Source organism: Centropristis striata, chromosome 12, assembly GCF_030273125.1.
Source record: "Centropristis striata isolate RG_2023a ecotype Rhode Island chromosome 12, C.striata_1.0, whole genome shotgun sequence".
NCBI classification, from domain to species: Eukaryota; Metazoa; Chordata; class Actinopteri; order Perciformes; family Serranidae; genus Centropristis; species Centropristis striata.
The window spans coordinates 28,606,003-28,633,538 of NC_081528.1; the positions used below are offsets into that span (position 1 = coordinate 28,606,003).

General features: G+C 40.6%; 1 protein-coding gene across 1 annotated transcript in view; it reads right to left on the minus strand.

Annotated features, from left to right (window-relative positions):
- Positions 1 to 27,536, minus strand: part of spock1 (SPARC (osteonectin), cwcv and kazal like domains proteoglycan 1) — a 126,685-nt gene that overhangs the window by 36,745 nt on the left and 62,404 nt on the right. Inside the window, 2 exon segments of the mRNA XM_059346377.1 lie at positions 7,492 to 7,572; positions 20,422 to 20,467. Coding sequence (XP_059202360.1) covers positions 7,492 to 7,572; positions 20,422 to 20,467 — 127 coding nt within the window.

Here is a 27,536-nt window from a genome sequence, read left to right on the forward strand (position 1 = left end):
CCTCCTAGTCCACAGCTCAGAGCCCGCAGGGAGCCACAGGGCAAACACAGCCAGCCAGAGGAACGTTCGAACACACTGTTACAGACTGCTTTAGTATATATTAAAGTTCAAATAAAAAAATAAATAAAACAAATCTCAATAGAAGTGTTTAATTTTTGATGCAACAGTGATTTTACTTTTGCAGATGTCTTTGATATACTGCATATTTAATTTTGAATTAAAATAATTTCTCCTGGCAGATGAACTGATTATACACTTGATCTGCCACCTTCATAAAATACCTGTCTGTAGTTTGTTTTACTGCATATCACACAATAAGTCCTTCTTATCCTTTTGACTGTACTGAGAAGAGTTTTACTGTACAATGAAAATTGCATGACATGGCTGTGTTGGGGAAGTCACTTGAAACACACTGGAAGAAGTTGAACAACAGCAAAGAGATTAAGGCTACGTTTACACGAGGATGGTCTGAACAGAAGACGCAAAAGTGGCGTCGCGTCTTCACTTTTTATTCCTCGTTTAGACGAGCATTTTCGGGAGGAAATCTGCGTGCATACGGTGACGCAAAAGTGTGTGAAATTCGATTGTATGCAGCCAGGCGGCATCACTTAAAGCGATAAGAGCATCTTTGGACATGCAGAAGTTTTCACGCCACACATTTTCATCAGCTACTCCTTCCACAAAGTTATCCACCATCCACTAGATCTCCCAGGTCTCGTTCACAGCCGCCTGGCTCGCCTCCGACGAATTGCTGCATCCAAAATGTGATAGAGGTAATTACAGATCCTTCTCTGTTCACTAATACTATCTCTACATATCCTGTACATTTGGTGGAAAGACTCCTGTAAGTTTATTAGAGCTGCCAGAGCAGCTTGAAGGTCCCACGCATGGAAATAATCCCACGCTTGTTTATTTTCCTGTACTGGAGCATGTATGTGACGTAAACACATACGTGATGTGAGCAGATCTGAGCAGAGTTTTGCGTCTTGGCAGTGTAGACGGACATGCTACGGCGGAGCGTATTTAACTTTTCCACTTTGGAAGGTGGTTTCAGATGTTTGCGTCTTTAAGCCCCAAAACGCCGTCACCATCTAAACGAAAGGAACTTCCGATAAAATATTTTGTCGTTTTTACCCGCGAGCGTCCTCGTGTAAACGGGGCCTTAGATTTCCTGGGATACCCCTGAGAAAGAGAGCAGGCCTTGTTAAAGGGGGTCGAATATAGAATACAATAGAGAATCTATGGTAAAAAATATCATTCCTTTCCTTTTATTGCCTAAAAGTATTTGTAGTTTCAGTAGCCAACTACACAAAAAATTGAAATAAAGTAATGTATCTCTTTGACCTGCTATGCAAATACAGATATAGGTGAACTACCAGCAAGCTACTGAAAATATAGTTTAGCTATACATTTAATTACATGTAGTTCATTATTCCATTCATTATTATTAAGACTGGATATGGACACCAGCACCCTGCAAAAAAATAAAAAATAAAATGGTAATTAAATTACAACAGATGCCTTTTAAGACTCTCTTGGATACTGAAGTGAAATTTCAGCACGCAGAACTTTGTGATACACACGGTCATGGTTCAGCTTCTTGCCTTCACAGGGAAAATGTAGAATCGGTCTACAGAACTGAATCACTGTTAACTGCATGAATGTGTCAGTGTTGCTGTGCCGCTGCACTATTATTCATTGAGGCAAGCTGCACATATGGCAGTTTATCCTTCTTTCAAAAGTTCCTGGATAATCCGACCCTGAACATCGCTTCAAGCCATTTAATTGCACATCTTCCAAGTGGATCTCTGGCAGAAAAGCACATTATACTTGAAGCTGTAAAATTTTATTACAATTAAAGCTGACAGTGAATTGCCCTTCTCATCCACTTTTTGTCTCCTCAAGTATTGTACTCCCTCTTTCTTTTACCCTTAATGTTCCTTCAGAGACAGAAAAAAAGTGTCTGGAGAAGCAAAGGGTAAGATAAAACACTCTTCCTGTGTCCTCTAACGCTGGACGTGAGCCAGAATGGAGTGCAGTGATTGGATAATAAAGATAGTAAGAGTCCAATAGAGGAGGCCACGTTGCCAACAAGCCCTGTCAGAGAGTAGAGGGTGACCTCAAATTAATTGCTGCTGAGCTGGACATGGGTCAACGGGGTGTTTTCATAATCTGTGTGTACTGTATGGGTGTGTGCGCTGCTTTATCTACACCGTGCTCCATTGCTCTCCATTGTTTGCTCTCCCCAGCCGCTCTTTCTAATAGCAAATAAACAAGTTTGAAATTAAATAAACAACAGCTTCAACAACCATTCCCAGAGGACAGTTTCCCTGACTGTTATTAGAAAAATGAGAATCACTTTCAGGCTTTGATAAACTAATTAAAAAGGTGCGTCTTCCCTTTTTACCTGGGGGGCTACAGAGAGAGACACAAGATGGAGCGAGAGAAAACTGAAAGACAAACAGATCAGGAGGAGATAAAACCTCCTTCTCTCTCCGCTTTGTCAGCGCTCCTCAGGGTCTGACTGTTTGGCCTATGAGAGGCACTGAAGCGATGGATGACAGCGAGGAATGATGGAGGGATGAAAGCACAGAGAGGGCCTCGGGGAGGACGCAGTGATAGAACGGATTCACCATCCAGAAAATTAATTATTGAAAACATGGGAAAATCATATTATTGTGGATGTAACTGGAAAGGAGAAGATAAACAGGCTGTGTCAGTGTGAATGTCAGAGAAGAAGCCACAGTGGCTTACGGGAGAAAAATATCTGGAGAGGGAGAAAGGCTATTGACTATCGCTTACAAACTGAATATTCATCACTGCCACACAACCACATGCACACTCACACTTTATTGTGAAAAGCCCTGAAAGAGGATGTTTTGTGAAGCTGTTGCTGGCAGCGAAGTTTTTTTTTTAAAGGAACAGTATGAAAGCCAATTTATCAAACAGTCTTTGAAGAGAGCTTCAAAGCAGAGGAGCAAAGATGCATTTAAGGACAGCACACGAACACAAGAGGACGTTAAATTCAGGTAGAAGTAGTTAATTGTTACAGTCTAAATAAAGTTGTACATAAAGTGTTCTGCTTGAAGTGTGTTTATAATTCAAATTATCATCATGGAGAGCTGAGAGAGCCGAAGTGAAATAGAATATGCATGAAATTGGCCTTGGTTGGAGGCACAGACTCAGAGAAGCACACACAATGGCTGATGAAGATACTGGAGTCTCTAAATGTATCCTGCCTCACAAACACAGAAATGCAACTCAACCAAAACGAGCAACAAACTCCTTATAACAGCAAATTAAACCAGGTTAGAAAGTCTTCACGGTGAACACTCAGCAAATGTTTATTTACAAAACAAGTTACCTGTTGGCCTACGGGAAATTCAAAAATAAAACTTCTATATGAATGCTCACCCAACTATGGCCGCCCACATCAGGAGTCCATTTTTTAACAAGACTGAAGGTGTGATTCACACCTCATTCGTGTGAATATGTTGGAGTGTTTGTGCCGTCTGTGTTTATTTGCCCCAAACAGCCAGTGTACCAACTGTCTAAAAGTTAGCTCTAAATGAGCTCACAATGGACACACTGACCGTATGTGTGGGAGTGTGTATGTGTGTGTGTATGTGTGTGTGTGTGTGTGTTTGTCAGCCTCTTACTGGTCTAAGAACTCACCAGAAAGTTCACCTATTTCTGTAATCTTCCTACAGTCTCTCTCCTTTTGCCTCTCCAGTGTACAGATATGAAGTAGATTCATAAAGAAGCTCCCAAAAAGACTTACATTGTGAAGGAGAAGTCTGTTATATGGTGGGTATATATTTTTTTAACATCACAAACCCCTGTGAAATGACTTCTTTCACTATCATAATATCATCCATTCAGTTCGAAAATATATTATTTTGTATTAGAATCAAACTCATCACCTGATAAAGCTACTGTATTTGTTCACCATGGGGTTAAAAGTGAAAGGTCTGAAACGAAAAGGTTTTATTCTACCCGTTCAGGATTATATTTTGCACTTTTATAATGTCAAGTGGTCTCTTTTCTTCTTCTTTAGAAAAAGATTCCCCAGGCTCTTAACTGACCATGTGTTCCTGCCAGGCAAGGAATTTTTTTGTCAGTTTGACCTTTAGCCAATTTCAGAAGAGGTCACGATGAAAGACCACATGCTTGACTTACAGCATGATTTTTGTCTCATTGACACACTGTGATCTCTTCCTCTTTTTCCTCAGTTCTCTCTCTCTCTCTCTCTCTCTGTTACTCTCTCTCTCTCTCTCTCTCTCTCTCTCTCTCTCTCTCTCTCTCTCTCTCTCACACACACACACGCACAGGTGGATGACAGATCTGGCCTCTTGCCTCACCTTCAGTGTCAGGGATAATTAAATGTTTTTGCACTGTCCTAGACTGAGGCATTCATTAATCTGAAGCTGAAGGGTGTGTGCGCACGCGTGTGTGTCTGTGTGTATGAGAGCCCTGCATCTCCTCTCCTCTCCTGATATTATCCACTCATATCCAACATTTATTAATGTGAATATGTGAATATGACCTGATGACATACTAAAGCTCTATGTGCCCATAAGGCCATCTTTTTACCTTTTTGCCTAAATCGTGATTTAAAGTGACGGTTGCCACATAAAATCGGAATAAAATATTTGTTACCTCTTTCCATGAAATGATTGTAACAATGTGATTTATTCTTAATAAAGTGTATATCTCCTCAAAACTTAATTAATCAATCTCTTCCAAACATATCACAATGAATGTGAAACCACAATTACCAGAGTATTGTGTCTGAAAACAAAATTATTAATTCCAACTTTCTGGGCGGCCGTGTACAAGAAAGACCAGAATCTGTTCAGTTTATCCAAGTTTTAAAAACCCTTTTTTAATTTCCTCTATGTTTACATGTGATCTGAACACCTTATGCTGCCAGCAGGACCGGTACTCCACACAGTGACTCACAGCTCATAGTAGACACGGGAAGAATGGAGAGTGAAATGACATGATTTGTAATTAAAGTCCTCACATTGTTTTTCTCACAGGGAAAATGAGTATGGTTTCTCATGAGGGCTCACTTACATTTCTACATGAGCTTTTGACATTTTTGGCTTTCACAACTCACTGCCTGCTATGTCCACTCTTTCTCAGGAATAAAAGGCTCTCTCAATCAAAACCTGGTGCTTTAATTTAAATTTTCAAATCTCTGAATTGCAGCTTCTTAACAGAGAGCAGCATTCCCTGAAAACTGAAACTGAGACGTACCTCCACAATGCTGTAACTTTTACATCAGAGATGATAACAAGAAAACAACCAACTAAAAATAACCAAACCTTCATTACAGACACCAACATCTGTTTATAAGCTGACTCAAGTACGTGAAAATGAATTGGGAAAGCAATGCTATTTACTCAAGATGAATCTCACAGCAACACAATATGGCTGTGGCTCCTTTTGTAGATTTATCTAGGCTTTGATACTGTGGATTACTGTATGTCACCATGCAGCTTATCTCCCATTAAATTAGATCAAAACACGTGTAATTGGTTTTGTAATTACCTAACGAACAGAACACAATGTGCGCATCAGTCGCATTTCAATTTGCATTTGATTTACCAATTGGTTCCCCATTTAGTTTTCTATTTGGCAACTCTTGAAATGGCTTCAGCAGCACCCTGGAGCCTTGTTGTGGCTTACATCAGGTTTTATTGGTGTGTCATGGCATCAAGTTCAGGTAAGTGGACATGAGAGCCTTGTTAAATCACAATATTAGCCTTGTGTTTAGAGTAAACGGTGAACAGATTAATTCATATATAATATGTCACCTGTTTGTAAATTGTTGTATTTGGCTATTTTGTCAACTGTTTCATCAATTTCAACACCGATATATTAAAGATATGAAAACCTTTTTTACTGAACATAAAATGAAGAACATGATGCTTGCAACGATTAAGAAATTGTGCCATAAAGCCATACATTTAATTTGTATTCTTTTTATGATATTATGATTATTCTTTTCCCAGATTCAACTTCAAGAATTGGTTCACAATGTAATACATTGTATGTATAATTGATAATATTGCATAATAATGTTAAATATTTATGGTTGATAAATTATTGAGTATTAATAAAACATAATATATTCTTCTGAGTATCTTTGCATCATCATATTGGTGCAAAATCAGTTAACAATCTCAATAGAAAAGATCTATTTTCATTACAGCTCAAAAATAAAACATATCGACCATCCAATCTGAAAATCTTTCCCTTCTAAAATCAGTATCTGTCTCAAAAACCCCATATCGATCGGACTCTACTTGTTACGGTATTATCAAATCGCAGTCAAGAAGCTGCTTTAGCTCAGAAGTAACAAAGTAAATAAATAATAAGGGAATAAATGAAGAAGTCCTCCATATCATTATAGGTCCTAAACCACTTCCCTTTACATTTTAAACACTAATTATACATTCATAGTTGTTAAATATTTGTTCAGATGATGATAATGTTATTTATGCCTCTGCATTATCAATATGTCAAGCTAAATGCTAGAAAAACAACCTTAATGAATACTGTGCTGTAGATATTAAAAATGTGAATCATGCATTCATAAGATGGATCAAAATTTAGCAAGTACAAAAATAAAATAAAATCTTAAAAAATTGACCTCGAGTACATGTACTGAATATATTTTCCATATACTGCAAAATTCAACTAAATTCTCTCTCACTGGTTGTGAGAATAAGCTTTTTAACTGAATTTGATGTTGCTCTCTGTAATCTCAAGCAACATTACACAGAATTTCAGCCCACTACACCCACGTTAGCTTGTTAAATTCTGCTAAGCTTAAAGAACTGACAGGTATGCTACTGTGTTCTCAAGAGGGAAATCTTTACTCCAGTATCTCACTGCCCACTTGCTAAATCTAAAATTACAATTTCCGTGTTAGCCTGCACTAACAGACCATGATGTTAGTACTGCAGCTAACCCTGGAAATAGCTCCGTGTTTCTGACGGGACTAGCTTTGATCATCCTGTGCGGATTCGCCACGCTCTATCTGGTTCAGACGACGAGCTGCAAGCTTGGTTATCTCTCTCTTCCACACTGACATCTCTGCACACAACCTGAGACAGGGTGGAGAACTAATTGTGCTAAACACTGCTGTATTATACCCAGCGTTTTATGGGATCTGCAGCTGAGACAGCAGAGCGGAATAATTTAAACTCAGTGTAAAGTAATGCTATAGTCTGCTACGGAACATCAATTACTGACTATCTGAGCATTTATTTCTCATTAAACCTGCTAATCTATAATGAAGTGACTGTGGATCTCACTGTTATAAGACAAATAGATCAGCACTGAAATCATTACTGCCCAACAACACATAGAGCTTAATAGAGCTAAATCAGATGAGTCAAATCAACTGTAACAACAAGAACAGGATGGTTATAAACTTTTGACTGAAACAATTTATTTTGAAATGTTGCCTGAACTCACCATCCTGTACTATCTTCTTGGCTGAGCTAGAGTGAGCTTTAGTTCCTGTGTCTCCATATCTGCCAGGTTCATCCTCTCGTTCTAAAGAAAGACATAAAAGTAGAAAAAAACGTAATAATTAGAATAGTTCATACATTTACAAAGAAATGGCTCAACATTTTGTTAAATTAGTTTATTCACAGGGTTGTGCATGAACAAGCTGAAAGATTGCGTTCATTAAACATGCTAGAAATGAAAGAAATGAATGTAAACTAAATTACTTTAATCTGTGTGAACTGAACTTTCGCTTCAGAAGAGAAGATCCAGGAGGCAGTTGGTTTAGCTTAGCATGATTACTGAAAGGAAGGGGAACAGCTAATCTGGCTGTGTCCAAAGTTCAAAAATACATCTGCAAGAACAAAAATACATCTCTAATTAACGTGTTATCTATTGCTTGTCTGATTAATTCGCAGACAAACACAAACTTAAAAAACTATGGATGCTTACTGTCTAATCTCAGGTCCCCAACTTCACAACAAAAAATTGTATGTTTTGATACAATGCTTTAAATCTTCTGAAAGACATCCTAAAACCCCCGGCCAGACTCAGCGGTGCTGCAAAATGACACTAACTTTATTTTTTGTGTCTGAAAGGAATAATCATCGCAGTATCATTACCAAGCATAAAGAAAACAAAGTAATGCCTTTCTATCTCAATACAAAAACACTAATCCATCCTCCCTCTTACACACACACACACACACACACACACACACACACACACACACACACACTCTACAGCACAGCACTCCATGTGGAAGCAGGCCAGTGGTGGCGGCGCCTCAGGGAGGCAGCAAAGCAGCCAAACACTGAGGTACAGGGAGTTTGTCATTTCTGTCTGTAGGTTGTGACATTAACACCCTGAGATGATTAACTCCCAAACTATCCATCTCCTGTATTTAACGGCGAGCAAGGACTGTATATAATGACCAGAAAAAAGTAAGGAAACGTGTGTGTGTGTGGAGGCAAAAGTTAACTTTGTTTTTTTTAATCAATATGCCCTCTATTCATTTGTCTTCCACTCTTTCCTCTCCATCCTCTTTGCCAAACCTCTCTCCTCCTCATTATTGGATGACTTTCTTATCTCGGCGTTATCCTCTGTGCAAGCAATCTCTCTCAAGTGCTCTCTGTAGGCCCTGTGTCTGTATATCTTTGTATCTTTTCCCTTGGGACTCTCTGATGCCACTGTCACTTTCACGAGCTGGCATTTAGCCTGAGGGCTTGTGCTATGATCGCTAGCAAGGCTGTCTGCTCACATCCTCTGAAGTTTATTTATCCTAATTTACGATGATCACTGGAGGCTCTATTGTCTGCGGGGCACAAAAGGGCAGAATCAAACAAACACACACACACACACACACACACACACACACACACACACACACACACATTCGGTCTTCTATGTGATCTACTGTTGTGTGTATCTCCCCGTTGAAAACAGCCTGTTCAGCAGCGTTCACACTCTGCAGTCCATTGATTAACAGCTTCATTTTGCTTTGAGTTTGTTGTTGGTTTTGGCTCTGCCTTTCTAAACTGGAAGTGTAGGGCAGTAAAAATTCACTCTACTCACTGTGGCTCTGTCTGCCAACATTTACCCTTCCTTAATCACCATTTCTCTCAGCCACTGGTTCCTCAGTACCTCTTCTTCCATACCATTTCTTCTTTTCCATGCTAAGTAGACATTTAATGGCTTTGCTGATATGATTGGTTTCATCTGCTCATTAAATTAACAATACCCTTGGTGTGACTGTGTATTTCCTTCGTCTGTGTCTCAGCAGGCTCCAGGTATCATTGATTACCACCCCTGAATGTGTGTCTGTGTGTGTGTGTGTGTGTGTGTGTGTTTGCGAGACCGGTTAATTTACTGCATACGCCTGGAATCACTGTTGCATGTACGTGTGCGTTTCAGCTGATTGTCCCATTTATGTGTTAAGACTCAGCACTGCGAGCGCTCACCCCTCTGAAAGAGCGAGATAAGAGCCGAGCCGAGGGTCATGGATATTGAGTCACTTTTTATGATGTGGCCAACAAGCCATTAAAATCTGAGCGGTAAACAATGTTTAAAGAACGCCTGGAGAACGAGCTACAAACCCTTAGCACATTACACTGAAATGAGAGATTTGTTCTTGCTCCAGCTCACACTCCATTTAAAACACAGACCTGAGGTGCTCACTGTTGTTTGTTGTCCTATCCGTCTCTTTTCTTATCAGTGTCTCGCTTTCTAATTCTTTTAGCTCCTCCAGGCGCAGATCAAAGATGGTTATATGAGAATGTATTAAGAAGCAGTGACAGAGTTTGGTGAGATTAAAGATGGACCAATGAAGGATGGGAGCAGACAGACAGTATATCTTCAGAGAGATAGAGGCTTAGTGAGTTGGAGAAATAGCTGATGAAATATATAACAACGACGAACACTCTGCTGGGAAAACACAATGTCACGTCTAATCAGGCTGATTGGCAATTTGGAAGCTCCAGATTTTTGAGGCTTTTGTTTGTGGCTGCTACTGCCAAGCCAGAGTGCATCACAAATGGCTTCTGTTTCTGCTGCCAAAACAGTTCCCATGGCAACCACTTATTCACTATGTAATCTAATTAGGCAAACGGACAGGAGTAGTTAGCACCTGAAAATTGTGAACTTAACTTGTATTGTCTTCTCTCTGTCTTTGTCTGCATTTTGTCGTTGGTTGCCAGTTTGACTCTCCTGTGCTCCTCTGGACTGGCTGTGATAATGGGGCACTGCCTGCCATTTGTAATCCTCCCATTGACTCCCCTCCCTAGATAATGTATTGCAATCACAGCCTCACAAATGTGTCGGGCGTGCCCATACACAAGAACTGAGAATGAAATAACAAGACCACAGATTCTACCATTGGTCTTGCTGACAGTACAAGCGTTAACTGCTGCCAACGAGTCTTGCTCCCCTTTTGTCTCTCTGTGCTCGAGCTTAAAGGCCTTTTCAGGGCAACCTTCCAACCATTACATATGGGACTGGGCAGAATAGTACAAATGGAGAAAACCAGTAATAAATACATTTCAGAAAAGGCCTGAGCTCACTTGGGAAGACACATGATTGTTCAGCGTTAAGAGTGTTTACATCAAGCCGAAACCTCCGGGGCTGAAAAAGGGAGCCAATGTGGAAAAACTGCAAATCCTCGAATGGCCAATTGAGGCTGACTCAAGTGAGCTCTGGCCATTGTGTACAGCAGGAATAAACGTGTTTACTGCTTATAGCTCATTCCTATTCCAACGATTGAACAGGGTTGAATTTGAACTGACCTGTTTGAATTATATAAAAGCTTAAAGTTATGCATTATTAAGGGAGTGATCATCTTCAGTGACAGGTGGACACAATCACAGGTGGCATGTTTCAGCAAACAGGCTTCCTCCGGCCTGCATCAGGTCCACCTACGCTCAACCTCTTTGCCCATTTTTGATTTCGCCAGGAATTAGGAGGAGTCTGGCACTGGCAAGATTGCGACAGCTGGAGGCACCACACAATGGCTCATCAGACACCCATATGTGACGTCACTGAGACTACGTCAATGGTTCATAGAGTCTATGGTTTACATGGCTGAAAAAGTTCAGTTAAAGAAGTAAAAACTTTTTATATTCATGTAAATGACATTGTGACATTGTGGTTATATAGTTGTATAGTGTGGTTATAACAGCAGACTTCAGCTTGTGTGTATTGAGATTGTTTGACAGCAGGTGTTTCTGCCTCCTTGTTAATGGGAAAAGTAAAAGTAAATGTCAGGACAGGGCTGATATTTCAATGACTACCAGGCAGCCGCTCTCACTCCAGATTGCTAGTCAGTCACAGGTGGGTGGAGAGTGAAATCAACAACCAACGTTTGTGTGTGTGTGTGTGTGTGTGTGTGTGTGTGTGTGTGTTTAAGGGCTCAGAGTGTTTATTATATGCACAGAAAAGACTAACTGTGTGTGCTTACATTTGCCTGGTTAAAACTCAATACAAAATATTGAATTGGCTCAACAATTATACTTTGTAAATTTTTCAATACTAAAATTAACATTAAAATTAACATGTTCTCTAGTGAAAGCTTTTTCATGAGCAGTGTATTGAAATGTAAAAAAAAAACATGAGAAACAACTCACTTATATTTTAGTATCCTACCCAACTTTTACAAATTTCTAATGTTTTTTCACAAGTTAAATCCCACTTTACAACTCAACAGTATGTTGTGTTTCACTGCAAATGTTGATGTAAGGATGGTAATTATTGCAACAAATGGAAATGGTTGTGCTTAGTACCGATGGGTACACTCATAAGATACTTTCTGGAGATTTTTCTGTAGCTACTCATGCTACAGTACTGGTAAAGTTTCAAAGTATCTGTTGTTTGAACTTTGTTAAAATCACAAAGCTGTGTTGCAGATTTTCTTAGGATATTGAATTTAAAGCCCTGGAACATGCTTGTATATATATATTTAGAAAGAACAATGAAAGAAGTGCTGAAGCAGAGGAAGCTACAAGATCAGGCTGAGAAGAGGCCATCTACACTTTTACCTTTTTCCACATGACAAAGCTTCTCTCTAATCAGTCTTGGGAGTGTTTTGGGCAGTGAGTTGGTTCACCAGGAACATGTAGCCCTGATCTGAGTACAGCAGATGTCTGTTTAATCCACCCACGGGGCGAGCTGGGCTGTCTGGGACACAGGCCAGTGTCACCCACACACACCTACCTCCCTACAGAGCTATAGAGCATTCAGCATTAAGTACAACATGTACAGAGGACTAACAGGTTAACCATCCATGACGCGCAGATGACAGGTCAATGAGCAGTCACCATGGAAACAAGGACCATGGATTCTCCAAACTGTCCTCATACGTGATGGAGACAAGAAGGGTGTAACATTGAAGTGGGAAGTGCAATTTATAAAGCTCCATTTAATGTATTTACTGTTTTGCTTTCCTTGAATGTAATATCACACTTAAGTTTAATGAACAACCAATATAAAGAACAGGAGAACTACAGTGCTGTAGTACTATTTCTCAAGCATAGATATACTGTTATTAACACTTAGTCTTAGGTTACTTTTACAACTGAGCTGTTTGGTCCGCTAAAACTTTGGTGCGTTTTGTTGGATAGTCTGTTTGGTTTTTGCTAGTGTGAATGCTCAAATAAACTCTGGTGCGGAAGAACTGAACTGGGGTCTCAGTTCGCTTCCAAGTACACTAGAGTTTAAATGCTGCAGGTGAAGCACAGTCCAAACCAAACTAGGAAGCGAACCAAAAGACGGCACATTCTTGGGCAGAAATTTGTGTAGTACCAGGTTTGAAAAATGTCTCATGGACAGACGTGGTTTATTGATGAAGTAAATGCCATTATTGAAATATAGTCAGATGATCACATAATGCAGCTGCGCGTGACTACACACAAAAACAACAAAGTCATCAAATGATTTAGCAACAGAATGGTGGCTAATGGATTCAATCACACAGTGGATCAATGAGTGAAAAAACTCAGCCAGCAATACATTAAAGTCTGCGACTTGCTTCGAAAAAGTGACAGTTCTTTTCCTCATATTCTCTCTAATAGAGGAGGACATCATCAACAGTGGAACATTTGTTTACAATGCCCAGTGCAAACCAAACCAAAATAAAACTTGATGTAACTTCAACACTGAATCGCACCGAGTCCACCAGACTTTATATGTGAAAGTGACCTTAGTCTTTAATCTAATAATAATACTCATTCATCTGTTACAGAATTTAAATCTGAGAGATATTTAGTGCGGTCCTGGTGTTGGGTTCTTTTAGGATATTATAAACATTTTTTTAAATATTCCTGAATCATGTCTTCCTTATTGTGCACTCAAGGGAAAAGCAGTCAAAGCGATGCTGCTTTATACATTTTAACAATGGCTTTTATGTGATTTGAAAGAAGAACTCCTCATTTATTTCACACAACAAAAACTTCCATCTTCGCCACAAAGATCGACTAGCTAGAAACTGGAGTGATGGCAACCACAGAGCCTGTCAGCTCTGGATCTGAATGACAGTTTGTACTATAAATATGTGGAAAAGATACCCACTGAGTTGCTGTGACATGGGTGAATTGTACTTTCTGACGGATGAAGAATGTGTGAGTGGAGCTGGAGGGGACAGCATGTTGTGAGTCTTTTTCACTAAAGATTTCCCGCAGGGCAAGAGAAGCTGATGATAGAAAAAAGAGAAGATGCGAGACAACAACTACACAGGGGGATTGTGATAATAATAACCAAACCTCGTAAAATATTAATCAAATATGTATGAAAACAGCTAACAACTAATTCTCACAGGCTTTTTGGTGTGTGTGTGTGTGTGTGTGTGTGTGTGTGTGGGTTTACGTCACTGTGGTATGTTGATTCACAGTCGCCCATTGTTTATCATTATGTAATTTCCATCTGATGAACTCAATACTTCACAAATGCAAAAAACTCTGGAGAAACAATGAACAGAGACACAGGCTTGTGATGTGAAGGGGTGTCGAGAGATGGCCCGATTATATGAAGAAGATGAGAGAATTTAGTGAAAGTGAGGGAAATGTTTAAAGAGGCAGAGGAGAAGAGAGAGAACTCTGTGCCTGCAGTGAGGGAGACGCACATATAGCAGGGTTGCAGGGTACACTGTATTGCTGCATGAATATATTTTGTGGGAAGCAGCACTTTCTATATAAGATTTTGTTGGTTTAGTAAATTGCCTGCCAGCAAAAACTGACAAAACTTCACCTCCACAGGATGCAAAGTTTGTGACTTCTTCAGTCGTCCAAAAAAATTTGCATGTGAGATTTTCTTATGCATGAAATATGCTCCCATGTGGCTACCACCCTGTTATATAAACAATTGGAACAACAAAGGGAACTGGCTTATACCATGAATATAAACAGAACAATATACATATCATATATGTTGGCATGAAAACTATACCCACACTATACTATTTTAAAGCATGAACAGACATCCTGCTCTGTCAGTACTTAAAATGCACTTATAGTATCACCTACATCACGCACAGCTTCTTCAGCTATATACGTGTTGGTGGAGCTTCTGAGAGTGCAATAACTTTAAGAGAATGATGCGAAATATGCAAAATGAAAGCCTTTTTCAGTCAAAAATATAAACATGCTCATCATCCCAGAGAACATACTGTCAGCTACAGAACTTCAACTAAATTAAAATACACAGAACATTATTCCACAACAAGAGCATCTAATATGTATAAGGCTGTAATGTTGTTACACAATGATAAGTCTCAGTAAAGCCATTCATACCAGCAAAAACACAGTCTGGGAAAATCTAGCTACAAACAAAAGACAAAAAGCAATTATTTGAAATCAGGCCTGCTGTCACCAAACAGATATAGAAGAACAGAGTGACACAGAAATCAGGACTACATGCAAAGATAAATCAACAGCACAATCCTGACATGCTGCTATTATCAGTATACTGAGGAGCTGGAACATATGTTCTCTTCAGCAACCAACTGAGCTTATAGACTCTAGCTGATTCTCAAGTTTTCTCAAATTCTGTCGGATTAAAATTGAAATACGTATTTACCACAGCTATACAATAAGCTACAAATCAACTGCTGGACCTCATTAAGCCACAAGACGTCTGGGAAACAGATTTACCACTGGTGGATTTGATCGCTTGCCGTTCACTATCACCAACAAGTAATTTGTGATCCCACTGATTTCATTCATTAGATGCTACAGAACGAAGCAATAATCGCCAAGTGATTCATCAGGGGACTGGATTCTCCCCCGCCAACCTTCCTGCTGCTGATTAGTCTCCAAGGGCGACCAGTGACTCATTAGTCAAACTGAGATCAGCAGGTGGTGACTGATGGTGCCATCATTTCCACTGTATTGAACCTGAAGTAAGTGCTGTGGCCACACTTGTCATTTCAATATGATTTTTGTCATCTGACCACCCATATCAGATTGTGTGGCATAACAATAGTCTGTAGAACAACAAAAAGACTTCATAACAAGTAATTATTTTTTGGGAAATGGATTCAAAAAAGCCATATTTACAACAACATGGCACAGCTTTGTAATCTGAAAGAATGTGATACAAAGCTATGTAGTAACATAATGTCACTCAACTTACAACTTATCTTAAAATAAGTCAATGTTGCCTTTTGTCTTCCCATGGAACATGAACAGCGTTCTTGTGGGTCAAAGGCCTTTGTTTATTTGACTCATCCATCAACCCCAACATCAACCTCTGGACTTTGTTGCTTTTTATCAAGCCCCAATGAACAGCATCAAGCTTTGATTTCAGTTTGACATAGTGACCAAACTGGGGAACAACTTCCACATACATCATGTGATGCCAGTGGACATGGAAAGTGGAAGTACTTTGCCTCATAAAGTTACATTGTAACAGGACAATTTTAAATCATTGGATACTTTTTTTTTTTTTATAGGTATATTCACTACTTAGAACAAACACTTAAATGAAACTTATTTGATTTCATTAGGTCTTCAGAGATTACTAAAAGTCAAATCCGGAGTTATCGAATGAACCTCAGACAAGGTGGTTTGGAGGTGGGGCTTAAGGAACCAGCACTTTAATATTAAATACTTTTAATTTCATAAAATATAAAAATCTGACTTTTTGCCTCATGTGCAAATGAGTAACTTTCATAGAAACTTCCTTCTTTTGCTCCTGTCATAATTGCTACAGCCACTAATGGTCGCCGCCTAACAATAAACGTCAATATGAGTCATAATAAACAACCTGTGGAGTTGTTTTTTGGGAGACAGTCTCAGACTCAGGCATTTTTGATTTTGTGCCTGACTCATTCAGAAGCCTGTCATGCTGACACTGGCTGGAGTCAAAAGGTGAAGCTAACAGTGTGATGCCTGTAGCACCAGCTGGGTGAAAATTAAACCCACTTGAGGCAATTCAGACGCATGAAAACAGAAAATGTTCCCAAAGCAGAGCAGATTGTCTGATTGATTCTCATTATTTATTCACTGTCTAATTGTTTGGCTGTCCATTACTCCCAGGTGTGCCGTTTGTGTGGGAGTAACTGCATAGTGCACAGCGATGTTAGCAGCTCTGCAGCAGGGGAACAGTCACATTGCAGCCGAAGTGTATTGCTAAGGCAAAAAGAAGAATTTTTTTTATCTGCTCCCATAAAGAGTCTAATTGACACAAAACTGCTTCAACTATATTTAATATCTCTCTAAAGTAGTGCACAGATGCCATATTCTCAAGAGGACAAGTCACCTCACTATGTCCTGTCAAAACATTCCAGTGACTCACATGCATTAAGTGTACTTCGTGGTGTGGGCACTGGGCAGAGTAAAAATCTAGAAACATTATATAGGAGGAAATGGCTTTCAGGAAGAATTTGAAACATTTCTCTGAATATAGTAAATATGGAAAGAAATTCTACCGTGAGCGTCTCCTGCCACAGTTAAGGGACAACCATGATTAATTAGGGCCTCAGGGCAATCGCACCGAGCACTGGTCCCATACAGCAATAGCTGTAGGGACCAGCGCTCTAACAAAGCTATTTTTTTATTTTTCTTTAAAAAAATCATATGTAGACGTTAAGGAAGAACTCGGGACGCTCAAAGTGAAGTCGGATCAATGATAGGTATTATGGTTTTGCCAAAAATGCTTTCTGTTCGAGGCCAGAAATTCAAGTGTGTCCACCTCTGCTGTCACTCTTTCGGAACATTAACAGCTGCAGTTAATTCTGTTGATTGCTTTGATCTGATTGCCTTTGATCTTTGATGTGATTACAGTTACAGATACACACACACATACACTAAAGTGCGCACACTCCTCACACATGCATAAACATGCTTCATACACGCACACACACACACACACAAGTAACTTTATACGATTTTCGCTACACACACACACACACACACACACACACACAGGTAACTTTATGTGATTTTAATTACACACACACACACACAGGTAACTTTATGTGATTTTAATTACACCTACACACACACACACACACACACACACACACACGCACACACATATCTTGAGGTTAAAGGGCATAGTTTGAAATCTCTGAAGAATCTCATCATAGTGTACACACACCCGCAGTAGCCCCCGTGGCACTTTCAGAATTTCCCCAGAGGAAATTTTCTAGTTGCATCATGTAATTACATTTTTTCCTCGCTCCTACAATAACATTGTACAAAGTATAACTGACACCTCTTTCTAAAAATAGGTCCAACAGGGCCACAAACATGAATGGTCACATAGTGTTGGCACAGTGTTGTAAAAAAAAAAAAAAAACAGGTGCGTAAAATGGTTAGGAGACCTTCATCGTCATGGTAACAGTAATAACCGTGTGATTAAGGTCAGGGTCTGATCATGGTCATGCTTGAAAAAAACAGCATTGATAGTTAGTTGGAAACAGGACACATACGGACTAATATTTTGGTGACTCATCCCTACACAGCCTTTGTGGCTTGATAACAAATAAATCTCACTTCTTCTTTTGCTCCCATCATAGTACAACTGTTTTGTCACTTGAACATAAACATTGTTCAATATGTGGCTATTTCGGAAAGGAATATTGTCTTTTTTGGAAAAAAGGGCAAAAACTGTAATATTTTGTGCATGTAAATGTAGTTGCTGACACACACTTCACGCAGGGATCGGCCACCTGTGTGGAGGTGAAAGGAAACAGAGTTCGACTTTCTACCTCAAGCTCTCTTCTTTCACTCTTGACACACTATTTCTGTTACTTTTTTATGCTTTCATGACTGCACCTGTATAAATCTTTTCACCCTGCCTGAGAGTGAGGCCGTTTGGAACAGTTATAAACAATTTTGCCAGTTCTTGCATAACCTGACCTTTACTTCGGTGTGTACAATGTCCTCCTAACCAGAGTTGCAGAAATAAATCCCAAATTGTACCAAACAGAAGTTTTCCATCACCACAAAGGAAAATAAAACTAGCAACTGAAGAGTGACCTCTCATTTAACTGTGTCCACTAAGTGTCTTTTCCTCCTGGACATTATCTCTAACTCTGGCCTTATTAAGTGAAATATTAGTAAACTAAGTTAAGTTAAAGACAAAGTAAAGCTGGATACCACTTTAGATTTGGCCATGGTGGGAAACAAAGCAGAGTCTCCATATATAGTAGCTCTACAGTAAGATTTTTTTCTGTTAGTCCATCATTGTTTGAGCATCTGAATCAGGCCTCTGTGCATGTGCTACAACTGGATTCCTCCATAGCATTTGATGTATTTAGTCCCTGGTTCAGAGAATGAAGCTCTGTTTACTTTTTGTCTTTAGTTCTCTCTCAAAATTTGATGCACTGAGGCGAGGCTGTTCTCATTAGGCTCAGTATCCACGAGGAGCTGGCCCAGATAAACCTGCTCAGCAAGTACTTCCCTGAAGAGTTACAGTTACTGTGCTAGATATGCAAAACCAGCCAGCACAGAACAGAACAAACTCGGTGGTAGAAAGATTTAAAGTCTGTTGTGCTGTTCAAAGCTATGGTCCAATCAACCCCCCAAACTGCATGTGTGTGTGTGTGTGTGTGTGTGTGTGTGTGTGTGTGTGTGTGTGTGAGAGAGAGAGACAGTGGGAGTGAGTGAGAGTAAGCGAGTGCAGTAATTGAGTTTAGTCAAGAGTTACTGGAGGTCTAAGAGCATTACACACTTGAGTGTGATTGATAAAGTGGACTTGGCATTGTTGCCATAGAAAGTCCATAAGCAGCACGTAACTGGAAAGTAGCACAGCATTTGGCCTTGGAAAACACACACACACACACACACACACACACACACACACGCACACACATACCTGAGCGAAGATTGGATATTTGGCACCAGTTTACTGAACAGCACAATTAGTTGATTAGTTGGAATCCTTCTAATTTACACGGTGTGAACTGAAAGAATGATATCTATTTTGTGTCTGTGTATTTTCTAGATTCACTCACTGCTAAAAAAGTGTGTATGTAGCAGATGGTTTTGCACTATCACCAAATCAGATACAGTTTAAACCACTGATCGTATATGATGTGTTTTAGAGTAATATACAACCTACATTTGATTTACTATCTTAAGCAGATGGCTGCAATTTAAAAATGTAAATGTGTAAACCGGGTCACAGCTGCGCCTGGTGGAATCCTCAGTCCGTCTCCACCACTCAAGAGGACTCGGGTCAGGTTTCTTTCACACAGACCTCCAGTTTCTTCCTTGCTTCTCCTTCTAAAGCTACCCTCACCCATGGACAGGAGGAGCTCCATTTCTGGCTCTTCATTTTTATAAGAAACAACAAGACGAAGCATGTGAATGCCGATTTGGACGTCGATGGCAACTGCTGAAGCTTTGAAGCATTTGGGTCAGCCCTAAATGTAGGAATTGGAATTCTTCAAAGCAAATCATGTTGTTTGAAGTTGAATAGGAGTGAATGAGCCGATATGTTCAGCAATAAAAATGAAAGAATTAATAAAAAAATGGTAAAAAATGAGAAGTCCTTTAAGGTTTTTGTCTCCTGAGATTATGACCACATTGAAAATATGTTTTCTAGCTTAAGAAAATGACCATCTTGATTTAATTGAGGATGAATGTATTACAGGAAGATATTCCAACCAGCAATTTTGTTATCACAATTAGACTTCTAAGAAGCTTAGGTTGTTTTGCCTCTCATTACATCTGTGATTTATGCCGTTATTCAGATTATTGCCACAGTCTAAAATGTATCTGATTTCCTAATTTAGATCTTGTGTCTGATCACATAAAATATGTCTTCGTATCTGACTCAACCTTCAGAGTACAGACACAATTTGGTTAGTATTTCAGAAGTGTGTGGTTTGCTATCAACTCTCAGTCTCACGCACAGTATGCATTAATATAAACATTAGAATCACACACAAACAGCAGGACTCACCTTGGTCCAGAGACTTGGCAGGAGCCCAGCTTTTGAAGTAGTCATCCTGAGTGGAAACACAACACAAGAAACTGGGTTATGAAAAAATAACTCCACGCCAAGAATATCATTGAATTATTTTGCAGACCAGAGAGAGAGCAGCCCAAATACTAAACCAAACTACTGACAAATCCTGTCCTCATTCTTCTCTCCTTTTGTTCTCTCATGCTTGTGTTTGTAAAAATGAATGATTGCAGCGGAGAAGAAAAAGACACACGGAGAGGTAGAAGCTTGTTTGGACGTTTAAAAATAGGACACAGATATACAGAGAAACCTGCAGGAGACACACTGGGGAGTAAAGAATGTTACACGCTCCAGTAAATAATGGGTTTAACTAGGACAAAAACATTTAATGTCAAGGTCAAAATGGCCTTTTACTCTGAAAAACAGTTCAAAAGAAGTTATTTTGTTAAGAAGAAAACATGAGAGGAGGAGAGGAAGGATTTTGAGGAGATAGTGTTACATTTCAGCTGCTGGCATGTTCCCTAAATCACATTATTCTTATTGTTCAGGGTAGTCTACAGTAATGCAGAAAGCTTCTTCTATTGGAAATATTAAAACAGAAAATTAGTGGCTTGTCTCAGTTAAGCCCAATTGAGAAGAGGCTTGGATTTGTTAAGCCAAATACACTTTGATTCAATGGCTCTATTCAGAGTTGATTCCCCGCCCAGCTAGAGATCTATTATTGTGTTGAGCAATTAAAAGTCATTATGAAAAGAGCCATGGCTTAAACATTGTTGTTTAGTGTTACATGCATTTCACACATTGGTGTGAGAGAACAGTTGTTAGTGGTCTCTGAATGAGCTCATAGGTTTGATACAGATGAAAGTGTGGTGATTGTGTTTCCAGCATGCACTGCAGCAGCAGCTACTGGTGAGAAGAGCAGCAGCATTTCAATAGAAATCGCTCTGTTATATGAACAGTGCAGTGGAGGAAGAAGTATTCAGATCCCTTACTTCAGCACAAGTACTAAAACCAGACTGCAGAATTACTCCACTACAAGTAAAAGTCCTGCATTCAAAACATACTTCAGGAAAAGTACAAAAGTATCAGCATCAAAATGTACTTAAAGTATCAAATGTAAATGTACCCTTTATGCAGAATGGCCCCACTCAGATTGTTTTATTGTTTTACTATATATTCCAAACATATCATTGTATTATTTTGATGGATGCATTTATGTAAGCAACATTTTACTGTCAAGATATGGCTCATTTTAACTACTAATAATATACTGTTTATGTGGTTAAATTCATATATAATCATTATAATCATTTTAAATTGATCATATTGTTCCATGTTAAATCTTGATCTGAAAAGTAACTAAAGCTGGCAGCTAAATGTAGTGGAGTAAAAAGTACAATGTTTGCCCTTAAAATGCAGTGTAAGTTATATATTTGGAAATGCTAAAGTAAAGAACCTCAAAATTGTACTTAAGTACATTACTTGAGTAAATGTACTTAGTTACATTTCACCACTGTAATAGTGTATAATGCTCTAGAAGATCAGCAGATGATCAGCTGATCTGTTGGGTGTACATTACTTAATAATGCTGCCTAAACTTTCACTGTGAGTGCCGGTTGAGAGAGATTACCATTTCTAACACATTTTTATTTTCAACTTGTCACATACGGATGCTTGATCGGGAGCTTTTAACGCTGCTTTTGAATGCACAGGATACGGACAAGTGGTTATTGTTTTGAAATCTCACAAAACTACTGGTTAAGGTGAGGAAAGAGGCTGTGGTTTGGGTTTTAAAAAAGTTTGTGACACAGAACTTGAACCGCTGTCCCCTGAGTGAAAGTCATAGGACACAACAGCGAGAGAAGGTCTTGTTTGTTCGATAAATCCATCCACCCTGACCTCCTCCCTCCATGTATTCCATGGAATAAAATGGCCATTAAGTCATGCCAATTGCTCCTGGCTGAGAGTTCACATGAGATGAGTTGGTAGTGACAAAGGGTTGTTATGTCAGGCACCCCATTTAGCCTTTAAGGGAACTACAGATACTTCACATCACACTATAATGTAGTTATATAAAGTGTTTATTGATGTAACGTATTTGTCAGCAATTAGAACTTCTCCTATGAAGACATTTTAGATGATCACAACACTGTTTTAAAAGACTCCTCTCACTTGGCAGTGAGTGGTCTATGAGGGTTGACCTGGGGAGACAGCTCCAATTCCTCAGGGAGATTGCACAAACTTCACTCTGGCCAGACCTGGTCATGTGGTCAGAACGAAGCAAGACCATCATGTTTGTGGAGCTCACTTTCCCGTGGGAGGAGGGTATTGAGGCTGCCAATGAACGGAAGTGGGGTGCAGGGGCTTTGTCGGGTCCTTAACTGTCCGCTTGCTCCGTGACATGGGATGCACGGGAGCAGGGTGTCAGAAAGCCATTAAAGAACTGGCAGAGGAGGCAGAGAAGGGCAGCTTCTGGCTGTGGCTAAGGAGGAAGCATAGTAGTTGGGGGGGCAGATAACACCTAGGGCATCAGCAGGGGGTGGCAGGGAGAGATCCCTGCCATTGCTCTGCCACCAGGAGATGTACTGGGGTTAAAGGAGCGAAACATCCATGACTGGTGGTCCCCAGCTAATGACCCGTCCATGCCCAGAGAGATGTTCAGGTGTTCACCATTCACACATGCGCAAACGGCACCGGTGGAGGTGCGTCAGGCAGCAATGCTCTGCAGGTAGACCATCAACCTGTATTCATAAATCCAATCTGAAGGCATCCAAAGGGCAGGGCAGTTGAAAGGGCAGTGAAAGGGCAGTTGGCATCCAGGGAAGACTGGAGGACATCCAGGAGAGACTGGGTGACTGCAGGAAAGTCTGCATCGTGGGTGGCAGGCTAGTTACCTTACCCACCAGTCCCCAAAGGGACACCCTAAACAACTACGAAGACAAATAAAGGAAGACAACCCGATGGCCCTCCGAGAGGCGGGGTGGAAGAAGGGCCAAACCAGACGGAGATCTCGGTAACGACAGGAACGGACACAGACAATGATTCTACGAGAATGAGAAGATGCAGGTGTGGATGGGAGAGAGAGACCACTTTCAGAGGTTTAAGGATTCACCAGGGAAGGAAGAAATGCAAAGTGGGAGGCCAGCAGCAACATTGCACTGCAACCGTAGGTAAGACAAGAGGAACCCAAAGCCAGGTAGCGAACCACAGTGCTGAGGGATCCAACGTTGCTGATGGAAGGCAGGCAGAAGGCGCAGGACGGCCCCTGATGGACACTTATTCCTCTGAGGGTGGCACCGATGAGAACACCCCTAGACCACCAACAAATCCCAGAACACCAACAAACTCCAACAATCAGGAACCCGGCAGGAGGACGGAGAGAAAAGAACCGGGACGAAGGCAGCTGGTCAAATGGCCAAAAGCAAATGAGGTGGCAGTTTGGCAGCAGCTTGTGGAGGGCAGAGCGTATCTGCAAACGCAGAAGGTGGAAGGAGAAGGAGAAGAGCAGCTTCTTCAAAAACCCCTTCAAGCATGCAAGACGGTTGCTACAGGACAAGAGAAGAGGGAAGCTGGATATCACACAATCTGAGCTGGAGCAGTACAGCGACCCAGCGAGGTCAACCCCTCTGGGATCACCAGGTTATGTTCCTCGTCCAGCTCCCCCATCCTTCCTGTTCGATGCTGCTCTCCCCAAACTCAGTGAGGTAGCAGAAGTCGTCCGGAAAGCGAGAGCAGCTTCAGCACCAGGCCCCAACGGAATTCCATATAAACTGTACAAGTACTGCCCAGGTGTCCTGAAACATCTGTGGAACCTCCAGAGAGTGGACTGGAAGAACCAAGTCATCCCTTCAGAGTGGCAAAGAGCTCTAATAGTTCTTATCCCAAAAGGGGCAAACTCCACCACCATCAGCCAGTTTAGGAGCACTGCGCTCCTGAACGTCGAACGTCGGCATCCTTGCCAAGAGGTTGACCACCTACCTCACAAGACACCAGCTGCCAGAAGGCAGGTGTGCCAGGTTTCCCAGGGTGTGTGGAACACACTGGGAATTCATTCTCACACCGATGAACGCAGCATCGGGAGCAATTTGGGGTTCAGTATCTTGCTTAAGGATACTTTGACATGTAGGCTGCGACGGTCAGGGATCGAACCACCAACCATCAGTTGGGGGGCAACCCGCTCTACCAGCTGAGCCACAGCCACCCCAGAGGTGACCTGCATGCGGTGTGGCTGGACCTTACCAACGCATACGGGTCTGTCCCCCACCAACTCATCGAGTATGCCTTGGACTTCTTCCACATCCCTGTCTGCATTCGTACTCTGGTAGTGAAGTACTTTGAAGACCTCCGGATGTGCTGCACTCATCAGGACTTCACCACAGGCTGGCAACAGCTGGAGGTAGGCATTGCCATGGGATGTTCAATCTCTCCCATCCTGTTCGTCGCAGCCTTCGAGATCATCCTTATAGAGGCAAGGAAGATGGTCGGAGGAGTGAAGCTACCGTCAGGTCAAAGGCTACCACCAGTGAGAGGCTACATGGATGACATCACCAGGATTCTCCAGACAGCAGCATGTACGACAAGACTGCGGAAGAGGATTGACGAGCTTGTGAGGTGGGCGAGGATGAAGATCAAACCCTCAAAATCGAGCAGTCTGTCCCTCAGGAAAGGGGTCAGAAGTGACCATACCACCTTTGTGGTCCACTGGCAGAGGAGGCAGAGAGATGTTCATATATACAACATATACAATACAATATATACAACCTCTTTCTGTATATCTGCTTACAACTGCATTATAGAGTGCTCTAAACCATTTATGAATTATTGATATACTTTTGAATGCTTTTAAATGCACAATGAGGGGGATAAAATAAAGTTATACCAAATGAGTTTTGCACTGAAAGTAGTCTGAAGTCCCTTGCAACATGAGCTACACACGCCCATAGACAAATGCACACACACACAGCCACACACAGACATGCACAGCAGTAGTGGTGTCTGCATCTAAAGTAGTGCCCAGAGCGAGGCATATGTGTGTCAGCAGGGAGTGAGCCTGTGTCAGTGACACTATGTGAACGGGGCACAGAAAACCTGCTGGGTTTGAAAGCAGGATTTCTACCTACTTTATTGAATTGCAGAGAGAGCGAGAGAGAGAGAGAGAGGGTGAGAGAGACAGAGAGAGAGAGAGAGAGAGAGAGAGAGGGAGAGAGGGAAAGAGGGAGCGGGAGAGAGACAGAGGGAGGGGGAGAGAGGGAGAGAGAGGGGGATGGGGGGTAAATGAGGCAGTCATAGGAAACAGAAAATGGACAGCTGACCCACTCATCCAGTCCTTGTTCTAAATATGACAACTGCCGGCATTGGAGCCAATACAAACGTTTGAAATGAGGAGATGAAACCTAATTAGCTTCTCCCTGAGGTCCTTACTTCACTCATGTCCTCACTTCTTTTGTCTTTTATTTTATGTCCATTTTCCCTGGTCCGTCTCTATTATCAATTTATGTTTTATGGCTGTGAAAGTACAAAGTAGGATGTTACTGTGGCAGAAGTCATTCCTGCAGGAGTTCAAACTGAGGCTTGCACCATTTAGTGAAATGTGAGAACATTACGTTTTTATTCTATGCTTATACAGTGGCAATCACTTCCCAGGCTTTAAAAACTCTATTATCTCTCTGTTGGTATATAAACACTTCATTTTCAACTAAACAACAAAAAAAGAGAAAAGTTTAAAGCTGCAGGAAAGAAATCAACACATCCATTAAAATGTACAGTTTATAGGCTAATAGGTCATTAAATATTAGAGCCACTGTTCCGATCAAGGATTTTTTTTTTAAGAATATTTTTTATGTTTCAAGGTTATGCACATTCTAACTCATGAGGTGGATACACAAAAGAAGACTAAACTGATGTTCCTAAAAACTAAAACTAAAAATTTAATGAGAAAAAATGTTTCAACATCATGTCCTTTTCAGGCAATACCTGACATGAGATGTTCCATAATACAGACTTGATCTGATTTATCACAGGTATCAGACTCATGGAATGGAATCATGGCCTAAATTGATGCAAATTGCTTCAAACTTTTTTTTTTCCTGTGGGAATGTTAACGAGATGGAAAAGGACAGAAAGGTTTGTTAAGGACATATTTTTAGGATTACATAAATTATTGTAAACAAAAGAAAAAAAAGATCAAGTCATTTATTTGTTCACAGCTCATCTCTGCAAGGCTACATGAAGACTCGAGTAATGTTTGGTTTTGCATGTCGACTTCTTGAAGCTATATTGGCTAAATAATTGCACCTGGCAACCATCCTTCTCATTTAATTTTTACAGCAAATAAAATAAATCAGAATCCAAAATCTGAAAATATGGTGAAGAAAAACAAACAAAGGACTCTTGTGGAAAACCTTCCCATGGGAATGGAGCATATTAATTGCCATGTTTTTAAATGAGATGATAAAATATCAATATGGATGTAATGTGCAGGTGTCCCCAAACTTTTGGCCTTGTTTACTTGAAAGTATGAAACCTACCAAACCGCTAAAGCGACATTTTAATATGCTGAACTATACCACACTATGTCTGACCAGTCCCCCAACCTGCTGAGCATTTAAATCAGCAGCACCTCTCCAGCTCTGCAACAATGCCTTAAAGCAACTGGCAGACAAACACTACAATGTCTGTTGCTTCCAGGAAGGTACGGCAGTATGTTTTTAAAATGGTATTATCAAACCGCAAACACAATGGATTTACTTACCTCCGCTTCCTTTAAATGATTGCAGAGGAGAGAGGCAGAGGAATAGAAGGGAGAGAGGAGAGAAAGAAAGAAAGGTCAGTGATAATGGCACAGTATGCTATGTCTATCAGATCTATTACAACACTGTGTTACTCATTCTGAATACTGAGCTCAACTCGGGAGATTAATTTAATAGGAATCTGATTCTGAAGGTGGGAGAATACTAAAGGACTCACACAGGCACACACTCTCACTGATAGCCTTATTTGATGTGGCATGTAATTTGAAACACATAGAGGGCAAATTGTACAGGCTTCGAGTTTAGGCACGGCGTCAAGAAAAATGAGTGTGTGTGTGTGTGTGTGGGGGGGGGGGGGGGGGG